At 36.0% G+C, this 12,535-nt stretch overlaps 2 protein-coding genes across 2 annotated transcripts in view; both read right to left on the reverse strand.

The window, feature by feature from the left end:
• Positions 1–12,535, reverse strand: part of LOC142348751 (target of EGR1 protein 1-like) — a 588,447-nt gene that overhangs the window by 176,048 nt on the left and 399,864 nt on the right. The gene's annotated exons all lie outside the window — the stretch shown is intronic.
• Positions 1–12,535, reverse strand: part of LOC142348313 (uncharacterized) — a 38,414-nt gene that overhangs the window by 21,450 nt on the left and 4,429 nt on the right. Inside the window, exons 2-3 of the mRNA XM_075399616.1 lie at positions 7,205–7,409; positions 2,650–2,746 (exon numbers count right to left, since the gene is read on the reverse strand). Of these exons, the coding sequence (XP_075255731.1) occupies positions 2,650–2,746; positions 7,205–7,409 (302 nt within the window). The remainder of the gene's footprint in view (positions 1–2,649; positions 2,747–7,204; positions 7,410–12,535) is intronic.

A 12,535-nucleotide genomic window follows, 5' to 3' on the forward strand; every position in this document is an offset into this window, starting at 1 on the left:
CTGTGAATAAAAACAACCCAAACGAATTAAAAGTCTCGCATAGAGCTGAAAGCGCAGGTTCCTCTTTAAGAGAACAACCTGTAATTTTTTAACCAAAAGATTTGAAGCTCAGAGGGAATCCAAGTAAGCAAATTTATAGAGATTGTCTGACACCTAAAACTGATAGACAATTGAGATGCACGCCTGTTACCAAGCGTGGCTGGAATAAACAGTTCCCAGAAAATGATCCTAAGTCTCACTTTAGCAGTAGCAAAGAAATTTCACGTACCCAATTATTTAAACTGTTGGCATATTGACGCGAATAGAATAGACAAAATTTGTTGCCCACAAACAATGTCAATGAAAACCCAATGCACATTGTGGATCGTCTAGGTAACTCAAAATTGTTCAAGAACTGCTGTTGTTTTTGGATCGTTTTTCTAACACAGGAGGCAACGTATTTGTCGGTTCCTATTGCAGCTCCCACAAAAAGAAAGCCATCGTCCAAATTGCGTGTCACCTTAGAATCAATAGACGTCATATCTGTATTAACCATTAATCGCATCTGAATTTCTTTAAAATTGGCTTCTTTCAGGTCCCTCATTATGAAGGATTAGTAGAAATCAATCAGGCTGTGATTCTGACCCGGCATTAATACAGTCATCTGATTACCAGGTGTGTTGCGTAAAATTGGGAACTAGCTCTCTAAACTTCAAAAGCAAGGGCCACGAAGTCAATGAAAACAGTAAAAGAATGAACAAAGTGGATTGCCTTGTTGGACAACAATTTCACTCTATACTGCTATGTGTTAAGGCATGAGCTGGCATTAACAAAAAGTGTTGAAAACTGCTATCCCCAGAAAAATATTTTGAACTGCCTACATTATGATGTGAACAATTGTCTGTGTTCAATGCAATCTGAAAGTCAATCTGAAGAATGCCAAGAGGATACTCAGAGCACAGTATCCTTTCGTAGGTAACTTTAGCATAACTAATCATTGTGCTTGCTTCCCTGCTTACCCCAACTCCCAATTGGAACGTTTGAACAATTCAGTTGTCTAAGAACGGTTGTCTATTCAGTTGTTTCCTTCAACAAAAAATTCGCTAAGCGAGTCACTTTAGTACTTCGCTAACTGCAATGGGGAGTACTCCACCCTCTTTTCTGGCGCTGAGCAATTGAAGCACTGCATAGTGCCTGAGACGTAAAATTGGGAAAGTATCCGAAAATGTTTGGGATACACTTTGGGGGTTAAATGGCAGCGTACTACTTGAAAGTTATAAGCTGTTCAATAACATCTTTTCGCAAAACAGAAAATGTCGCGATTGTTGCAATATCGTTTGGGGAAGTAAATGAAGGCATCATTTTCTTTGAGATGCAAGTGTTTCTCAGTGCTTAAATATGGCTTTCTTTTCAGGTGAACGTCCTTCACAGGCTAAAAGGTTATCAGCTTGTCCGTATCGGCCTAGAAAACACAAAAATTTTTGATTTTATTGCAAAATCTTCTACTTCACTTTCCTTCACAAACGCTTCATTGATGTTGCGTTATCTATGGATGCATTTGGATACTGAAAACAGATTTGTAAAGTCAATTGATCATCTGGTTTCTAGACGCACTCGTTTACTATTCAGTTGGCCATTTGAGACAATCTGTATCGGATCTTTACCGGGAGCCTTTGTTTATATATATATATATATATATATATATATATATATATATATATATATATATTTCAAATCGATACCACAAACGTTGTTCTGCAAGTAAAGTCGAAAATTGTCCAAATAACTAAAACGGATGGCTTTAGCTATTATATGTCACTAGATGTCACCATATTTTTTCATATAGAAAAGTACTCTAACGCTGCATTTCATACGGACTTTAATCGTACTGGTTATCATGCAATATTTACTATTAAGTCATTTATCATAATTATGATTAACAATATGATGGGATATATCTTATGAACAGATTATTATATATGAAAGGTAGCCAGTGGATTGAAAATACACCCTTCTTAATCTACCTCAGATGGTTTTGGTCTTTGGTCATAATGTTTATTTTTTGCTCAATGAGAAAAAAGTTGGGAATGAGGAAAATACACACTAAAAAAGTTCAGGTAAATGTACCTGAAAAAGCATCTTTACTCACTTTTTCACTCACCTTAACACTTTTTCACAACACCTTATCACTCACTTTTTCAAAAAAAAACATAAGAAAAAATAAAAACGTCTACAAAAAATAATCGAAAACGTTCTTGTATTTCCTCAGAAGTAGTCCATAAAGCACTAAGTTGAAAAGGGGTAAAGTTTTCAAATTAGTTAGAAAATGGATGAAATTGGTCGGAAATCGACAACAAGTGTCACAACTTCTATATATCAATAAATCTAAAAAAATGTGACTTGTTATATTTTTTTTCAAAAAAGGTGAATATTAAAAGCACAGAGAACTTTACATAAAAAAACAAAGTGTTATTTCGAAAAGTAATCAAATTTATGTATTTTGCTATTTGTTCAGATAGCTACTGATCCATTCTTACATATAAATACTGACAAAATTAGGTGATGGAATGATGGAAACGAAAAACTTCAAAGAAAAATTTACAAAATTGGTCATCACATTTCTCAAAGAATTCTTGAAAAAATCAGAACTCGCGAGAAATAAAATAGTACCTGATAATCATCGTAGTCATAACTGTAGGACAAATCTTGTGGGGATGAAGCATCTTTGATTGAGTGATCACCATAGCCCTTCAGACAGAAATACCGACTAAAATATGCACCCATAGCTCAACTAAAAATTGACGAATATTCCAGAAATATAAGTTTTTTAAAGTAGGAAGAGTTCTCGACCTCAGAGGATTTATGGTTTTAAATTTTCTTGTTTTTTCAACATTTTCCCATTTTTAGGCTTACAAACGAATATATATTTTTCTCTTCCTAAAATGCTATTGCTCATTTTGTATAAGAAAATATGTATTTTGAAGTCTTTTGTAAACGCGTTACAAGACAAAATCTTTTATTAAAATTCTTCTTAATGAAGTTTATAAGTTCATTCGGTTCCCTCGTGGAATTATTTGGTGGAAAATATTAAATTATTACCTCATTTGAACTGTACATTTTGTTTATGCGCAGTTTTTGTCTGGAATGTTAATTTTTCTATTGTTTTTCTTCAAACCTAAGAAATGATCGGATTGATGAGCCGTTTTAGAAAACCAGCAATCAGGATTTCTCCAAGCAAAAAATAAAATTAACAGCAAACTCAAATGCCATATTATTGGACAAAACAATTCCACCATCGTTGATCAGACAATTGATTAAGACCATTTTTTTTCATAATGAAAAGTACCTCTAAGGTGGCACTTAATACGGGCTTTCATCTTTCTGTCTATCATGCAATATTTACTATTGAGTTATTTATCGCAATTGATCAAATGGCTTTTTTGTGCGGTCAATTTTGGCCGATCGATATATTCATCGTAGAGACTTGTGAGTGGTATCACTAAAAAGCCCGTCAAGTGTAGAATATAGAATTAAAAAAATTTTCTGAATTTCGTTTTTCAGAAGAATTTATTGAGGTTCAAATTTTGTGAATATTGAGACTGATTTGCGTTTTTTTATTCACATTTTTCAGTCAATTTTTTCTAAAAAACGTTTAAATTGTTAACAATAGTGTTGTTGATTTGATTTAGAAAGACAAAAAGGTTTTGGCGGCTATTTTGATTTAATTTTTTTGGCTATATTTTTGGCTAAATATTTCAAAATTCAGCTTTCTTCATATAAAATTTGCACGAAATAAGCTTCTTTTTATACACTTTGATTTAACCTGCCAGAAGTACACATCCAAAACCACTCCACAATCTTTGTTAACACCAAACGGGGCGAGTTCTACTCCAACTTCCTCTGAGAGGGCTCTGGAATTAAAGATTTGCCAACAGATTCACAAAAAGCTTTTGACTTATAGGCATTTGCCCATTTTCCTTGCTTTGTCGTTTTTTCACATTGTCACATTATTGACAGTTCACAAAACACATTACTGGCGTTCAAAACAAGTAAAAAATGAACAAAACAAAATCTTTAAAGGTACAGATTATCGTTTTAACGGATTCGACAGCACTTTCTCGAAGAATGGAATTGAGTCTAAAAACTTTGCATAAAATTGTCGTTTTAAATTTGTCTTTTAGTCGTATGAAGTTTCAAGAGAATGAAAGGTCTCACGGGCCTTTTTTGAAAGTTTGGATGAGATTATATTCTGATTTGAGTAGATAGCTGATGGCTTTCATAACTTTGAAAGAAATTGTAAAAAAAAACACTTTTTAATTTCCAAATTTTCCAACAAAACAGATCAGATATGATATTATTAGCGTCGAGAAAAAGCGCTAGAAGAGTACAAAATCAAACGCTTCTATCGAATTCGTTATGACTTTACTGGACGCAATAGTTGACGTTCTTTATGAAATTGTAAGACACATTCAGAGTAATTACAATTCTCGAGGATTTCTTTTGGACAAATAGATGAACCTATTTAGTTATTCCGTTTTGTAGCTAATTGCTTTCAGGACTTTGAAAATAACTGTTTTCCAAATAGTTAATTAGTTCATCTATTCGTCCAGAGGAAGCCCTCGAGACCTGTAATTATTCAGAATGTCTATTATGTTTACAAAAAGAACGTCAAACATAGACAAAAATCAAAAATTAATTAATTTTTTTTTAGATTTTTTCAGATTTTCACCTAGTTTCATTAATAAGAGATCACATATCACACTGTTGAAATTTGAGGAAAACTTAACCAAACATATTTTAAGGGGCAGAGTATGGCTTTACGGCTTCGACAGCGTTTTCTCACAATTTTCAATTGAATTTTTGTTTGTTGTCTCTGCTTGTTGTTATTTTTGAAACCGCAATGAAAATGAAAAAAGAGTGGTCTTTATGCCTTTTTATATAGGAATCGGTGATAAAAACAGTGGGATAATTTCAGTTGATATCTTATGGTTTTCATTATTTTGAAATTAATTGATTTTAAAAATATAGGCGAACTTATTATCTTTGCTGCTTTTTGTTATTATTTGGCTAATTGTAACCGAGCGTTTCTTGGTGTGGTTCCCTATTTTTGCTAGTAAACTACCAATTATTTTGCTCCCTTTTATCTGACGCTATCTTGACTTTGCTATTAAGTTTTTTTTAAAATAAAGAATGGAGATAAAGTTTTGGATGAAATTAATCCTTGTTGTTGTTTTTTGAATTTGTTGTTCGTCTTGCTTTGTTTCCTTAATAATAGTAGATCTCATCAACCTAATACGGTATTTTTTAATCTACTGAAGTTTTTGCGTTGCAGGCGATATTTTTTTTATAACCCATTTTATGAAAAATACTTGGATTTTTTGGGGTTTTTCATTTGTTCCTCATTTGGTAGATAAATATGCCAAAATTGTAGATGAGCGGGGTCGGAACATTATGTGCGAACGCACATTACCGAGCCTCCTTGTTATGATTAGCAATTTGATGGAAAGTGTCTTACTGATAGAAAACCATATATGAAAGGTAGCCAGTGGATTGAAGATACAACCTTCGTAACCTATCTCAGATGGTTTTGGCCTTTGATCATAATGTTTTTTTGCTCATAGTGAAGAATAATAGATAAGGTTGAGCTGAATACTTAGTTCTGAAATGGGGACAAAACAAATATCATCTAAGAAAACAGCTGAAATCAATCATCTCCTCAGGAACTTCCTTCTTTTTGTTCAAAAGTGATAGTCGTAAATATCTTTTCAAATAGGTTGAAGAACGGCCATTAATGAAGAACAGAATGAGTGCTTGAGTTTTCGTGGCGTCTACGATTACTAAACTTCGTAAGCAGACTTTCTCCAAAATTATTAAAAATGCACTCATGAAAACTGCTGACATAACTTTTGTTTATCAGTTGAGATAAAATTTCCTAAAAAAGTGTTCTGGAACTAACAATTTGGCGGCCTATCACTCATTTGAGTCAATATTAATCAAATTGCGTAATCTGTTTTGTATATTTACGTTTCGAGTGGCAAAATCTTTTCCACAATTATTCGGGACAATGACATTTTTTCAACAGCCACATTGGCCAACGTTGGTCTCATCGCTAGCTTTTGCAATGAAAAAGGATAAGGATTATTTTTTGTCTCTGTCTTTTCCAAAATAATGTTTGCAGTTTTAGTCAACTTAATTGCAGACTAGCGTTTTAATTGTAGTTTCAATTAATGAGAGGTCCCAGTTATGTACAAATGAGGCTCAGTAAAAAATAAGTCTGTTTTCTGAGTACACGTGATGATTTTTTTGGCTCCAACGAAGGTTTCTCTAACTTTTTATCAGATTCTTGTGTTTTGCCAGCATTTGATGGTCTTTTTTTAGTCTTATGACAAACTCTAAGTTACCAATGGTGTAATTCGGTTTCTGAGGAGCAATTACAGAAGGCATCTAAAACTTTTAATTGAAACCTAGTGGTTTTGTTCTAATATACCTCGATACATTCATCATTTATTTTTGATCAGAACACTTTTTTGTCAAGTTAGCTCTTTTGGTAACATTTGGAACCTCCATTTGTTTTAGTGGATTAACAGCAGTAACAAGATTAGTTTTGGTCTAAATGGGGAATTTTACAGATTCAAAAATAAAACGGATTGTAATAGGGCGCTGTCTTTGTTTTAAAAATGTTTCCGTTGTTCTGTTTTTTTAATCAAATTTACGAGCTACTGAAAGCCAATAAACGCACAATTAAAATTCAGTAAAAAACTTTAGGTTTTTTTTAGTTTCAGCACTGTTTTTGCTTGAAATTTTTTTCAGTACTGCCTTTTTCGATGTTATATTCTAATCTTTTCATTTAGTCTCACTACGGACAGGTTCAATTGGCTTTCTAAACAAAAATGCGTTAATCAATGCGTTAATAAAAATGCAAAAAAATGCGATTTTATTAATTTTTATCTTTGTGTGTTTTTGTACATTCTTTGGTGAATATGAGATACTGTTCTACTATTGAGGTTGATAGCCGGGGGGGGGGGGGGGCTTTGTTTCTCCAGTTCTTTGGATTGTGTTTCATGACTTCTCCTGGTATGTTTTTTTATATTCGTCGTCTGGCTCAATTTTTATTACCACTGTCTAGTATCGCGACAAGAAGGTTCTCGCGACAAGAACAGGCGTTTTTGATAGCACGTTAAACGAGCTTCCTTGATGCTAATTCGGTCTCAAATTTTTGTTGTACCTGTAATGCCAACAGGTGCGTCCAAATCCACTCCAATGATTTGGAATGTAGAATACTATTGATCTCCATGGAATGATACCACCACTCGTCTCTCCCTCCAATCCCAAAAACCCATCGGGAGAAGATTCTTTTGAGGATCTATCGCTGCCATCATTACTGCCTTGACCATGTATTGAGGTCCCAATTGATATTAGAGAACAAAACACTAAAAAACAGATTAATGAAGAAAGGATTTTTGGTATACTCGCGGAAAAACAAACACTCCCATATCAAACTTCGTACTGTTAATCAGTACTGGATAGTCTTATAGTCAATCGCACGTCTTATATATTTAATATATTTTGCTTCGATAACTGGGCTGGAATTTTGAATTGTGTACTATAGCGGGTTAAACTTGCTCAGAAAGGTGGGAGGGGCGCAAATGGAACAGCAGAGCAATGCAGACCTAGATCCCGGGTTTAAATCGTCTCAATAACCGGTTTCTTTCGGTTCTGAAATTAGATGGGCACTAGTTCGAGAAATTTTTAAAAATGATAATTTTGCTATCATACTCGTCCATTACTGATTTACCGCAACACCAGTATGGGCTAGAATTCCAGTGACAGATATCAGGTATAGTATGAAAAGAGGGTAACGTAGTTATCGAAAAATAATTTTTAAGTAATAAAGTTATAAGTTAAAACACTTGAATTTCTGGATAATTTTAAAAGTAAATCAGAAGTCACCCCATTATAGGCTCAATTAACTAGAAATCTGAAGATTTTTATGACTGTTAATTTTTCCAGACAGTTCGAAACTTGCCCTCTCGCAAGCTTTTTGCAAAAATATATTTTATAAATTGCTAAACATCAATTTATGATTTACAAATTTCACAAACAAACCTAAATGCCTTTTTTTAATGAAAAGGCCAATCATATCAAAATTTCAACTATTAGTTCTTCAAGATACGGTGGTTTTGTTTGTTTTATTCTTCAAAATAAATTCTATGCGTGAGAAGAAATGATGCCTGAAGTGTATAATGTTGTCGATTGAATTCATTGAATATTGTAAAAGTGAATTTCATCCTTTCAATATCTTTGAATAACAGGCAGTTTTTTATCCCGATCGAAGTCGTAGATGGAAGTGGCCTCTCATCAGACCCAAGTCAAACGCACACTTTGTTTTACTCAGACCAAAAAAGCAGTGTCTGCAAATCGTTCCGAACGAACACAAATCTGGAGAAAGGTCTTAATTGAGTCTAAACAGAGTTAGTCAGAGAGTTCGTCTGATCAGAGGCCACTTTGGCCTGAGACCTACCGAACAGAGTCACTTCGAGTGCATAAAAGTTCCATCACTAGAACCAATTTCGAAAAATTGAGTGCAATTTTTCTCATTTGTTTGTAATGAAAAAGTGATTTTTGTTTTGACGGTAGACAAGAAAACATATGTGCTCTGACAACAGACTCATTCTCAGTCCCTAGTTGTGAATCAAAAGCATCAGGACAAATGAGTCTAACCATTAACAAATGATCAGCCCCCTTAAAAAGTTGGAATAGAAACGGTAGATTTTGACTGACCGTTGGTGCCAATATTGAACAACAGATTACGCTATCAGACATCTAGAAAAAAATTATGAGACAAAAAACTTAGCATTTATAAAAACTCTAAAATGACCAAAACTAAAATGTTTTACAAATTGGCCACAGTTATTGGCACGTGATTGGGGTATGGACCCTGTCGTACTCTACTTATTTAGAGTAGCTATTCGCGGTGCGAGTACGCTTGGATTTGTTTAGACTGTGATTCGCGGAGCGAGATCCTGACTTGAGTATTCAACGCTTACTCGCGGAATGTAAAAAATTTATAACGATATTTACAAATTAGTACCTGCTCCCCGGTTAAATAAATAATAACAATATAAGTACTGGTTATCATAGCTAAAAATAAATACTATTAAATTATAATTGTCTTAATTGACACAGTTTTTTGAGAGATTCAGTTTCTAATTGTCCCATTTGTTCAAATTGTGTCCCTCGGCTTCAAACACAGTCATTGAATGGAATAGCGTTGAGGTATCGATTTTGAGAAGAGCAGGGTCTCGCGTGGCGAGTGGCGAAACCTCTCCAATTACTGGGGAGATATTGGTCTGTGCAGGCTGTTGTTCCGCAATAATTTGAACCGTTTCCACAATGGACTCGGGTGGAGGCTGGTAATTTTCAACGTCACCAGCTTGTCGAGGTCGTTTGGGTGGCGCTGCGATTGTTGAGTCAGGAGATGAGCTATTAAATTCGTAGTAAGATGGGCTTCGCCGATTGCGGTCTGATGATCTTTGTGGTCGTTTCGCTGCGGCAGATGTATTTGCGGAGGAAGTTGTTGGCTGCTCGCTATGCGAAACTGTGCTGGCTTCTGGCTGCTGATTTCGGATGGCGAGAAAGTTCGGAATTTTGGGAACTCAACCTCGCATCAAGCGTGACATGTTCGATTTTGAGGAGGATACCCCGCTGCCCGGATCACGCTTACGATGTTTCATTTTCTTATCCCCCTTTTGTTTCCTTGTGAATTTTTTGACGTGACACTGCATTAGTTCATCCACCAGTTTTTCTCCCGATCTCGGTCCCCTGCGATCCGCGTCGCGCCTTTAACGGGGTTTGCCGTTCCAATTGCGCCCCGAGTTTTGCAATATCGCTGTTCCGTGCCGTTACTACAAGTTTTCCGGGTTCTTTGATTGAAGAAGTCGTTGGGCTAACTTTCAGAATATGTGAGCCAGGCGCGAGTACTTCATATAATCCCTCCAAGTTTTTCTTCGATCGGCGGTTTCCATGGACTTTCTGGGCTAGGTTGAGTTCCACCGCTCGTTCTTTGAGGGGAATTGGGCGATGGCCGTCGTTCGCAGGAAACGTGATTCGCCGTCCGTGCTGGCCCGTTCTCTTGCTTTCGCCTCTTGCGTTGCTCGTGACGTCCCAACTTCAACCTCTATGTCACTGCGGTACTCTTTCACCCACTTGCCATCTGGAAGGAATTCTTCCGGCATCACTGTATCTTCATCTAAATAGTAGTTTACAATGCTTTCACATGTGAGATTTGACAATTTAGGCGTTTTCGATATCACGCTCAGCGGGGTATTAGGTTTTCTTCCAAAGTGTGCTTCGAATAGCACGATGTTTGTTGTTCTTTGTGTACATATTCGCAATTGGTGTATTATTATCTTTAATGCATGCTTTACATGAAAACCGTTAGCTGGCGATTTTTCCTCTTTAATACCTGCAAGTCTAATTATAACCGTTTGAATAAGTCTTCCTACGAGTCCAATAGCACGATGATCATTCACTGGAGCTTCAATTATGTCGATATTATTTTTGTTACAAAAGGTCTTTACTTGATTGCCAACAAAACATTTTGCTTGGTCTAGTCGAACAGATCATGGAATTCCGTGATTTTCAATATACATGTCCAAAAACTTTAGAACATTTGGTCCGTTAGCCTTGTTAAAAATACATGCAGTAGGGTATTTAGAAAAACGGTCGATAGCTGCTAAGAAGCAAATTTCATTACCCTTTTCATCAAAAATTAGACCTCCAAAATCAATTTGAATTTCCTGATTTGGTTTAACACACGGTGTGTGAGGATTAAATTGCTTAGCGGGAATAACAGATTTGGGATTCTTACCAATCACCGTGCAGGGATTGCATTCTGTGGCCTTAACGATAAGGTCGCGATGCATGTATGGCCACCAGCAGTGCGTGGCCATGCATATCATTACCCATGTGCCAGAATGGTAGGAGTGTATGTCGTCAGTCATCGCCTCTCGCAGAACGTTCGGTATGGCGACCTTTTCATCGATACATACACACCCGGAACGTACATGAAGATCCCTCCAATTTGAGTATGTATGTGTTTAGGGCTTTGAGGCTACTTTCCTTGTTAGTGAGGTTGCAGTCCCGGACCTCTTTTAATACTGCTTCCTTGCTGGTCAGTGACGCAATTAGAGATTTATTAAAAAATCTTTGATACGATGTATTCAAATGTGGGTACATGTGTGCTGGGTGTGAGAGGGGTACTTCCGTTGGATGAGTGGGCCGGAGATGTTGAAAATTCTTCTCGCTGACTTGCGGTGCGGGAATTACCTGGCGAATTAGAACGCTGACTTGCGGGGCGAGTTGCGTTTTGGTTAGATGACTGTTGGTTTGCCGTGTGAGATGCGTCGTTAAAACGAACGCGAGTGATGCGCTTTTTAGAAGGCATTATGTTACTGATTTTGTTTATGTGGTTTATTTCTGACAATGGTTTGGATGAAAATGAATTTTTTTAAATGAAATTGTACGACTGAATTGTAGGATGACTAGAGGCAAAAGGCACTGATTTTATTTTTGGGGTGGTGACTTTCAAATATATTCGAGGAATGTCTCCTAATTGGCGGGATTTTAGATTGAATAGTTTGAGCCTCGCGCGAAGCGAGAGCTATTTCATTCCGAATTTGGAATAATTTTTACGCTTACTGGTATTTCGCTTAGCGAGAGAAGTGTTAAGTATTTTTTGTGACGCGGGGTCTACATTTTTTAAATTGTTTAAATTACAAGTAGTATTTTAATCTAACTTTTGTGGAGCAGGGGAATGATAATAAACCTGTTTGTATACTCGTGCGGCGTGTGTGTTAATTAGGTTTATCGCCTTTTTGTTGGCCTCAATTTTAGGTGTGATTTGTAATGCGGGATCGTGTACCTCAATTTGAGGTGTGATTTGTAATGCGGGGTTGTGTGCTATTAATAATTGCTGTAAATGAGATGCACATTTCGTGTTACTTAATTCCAATTAATTAATAGTTGTAGAAATTAACTTTAATTTTGTTACAATGAATTCCTCATCATACGCGGAGACTTTTTTAGCTTTTTGAGACGGGTGTCTAGAAATATAGTCAACTAAACCCATTTTCGCCCCGGGAAGATGTTCAATGTCGAATTGAAATGGGAGTAAACGATCGATCCAGCGGGTTAATCTGCTGTTGTATGATTTATTTGATCTATTTTCGTTCATGATAGAGAGAAGGGCACGATGATCCTTAATTACTGTAAAATTTTTTCCATAGAAGTAATTTCTAAAATATTCCATTGTCCAAACTACACCCAGAAGTTCAAGTTCGTTTACGCTATAACGTTTTTCGCGAGAATTTAAAAACCGAAACGTAAATGCGATTGGTTTCCACCCATCAACTGTCAATTGTTCAAGTGCTGCTCCAAGACCGGAATAAGACGCATCGCATTTTACGCGTGTTTCGAGTTGCGGTTTATAGTGGCTATTTGCGGTTGCGTTCGCGATGCGATTTTTTATTTCATTGAAACAATTCTCATTTTCCTC

Source organism: Convolutriloba macropyga, chromosome 10 (assembly GCF_964194025.1).
Source record: "Convolutriloba macropyga chromosome 10, txConMacr16.3, whole genome shotgun sequence".
In the NCBI taxonomy this organism is placed as follows: Eukaryota; Metazoa; Xenacoelomorpha; order Acoela; family Convolutidae; genus Convolutriloba; species Convolutriloba macropyga.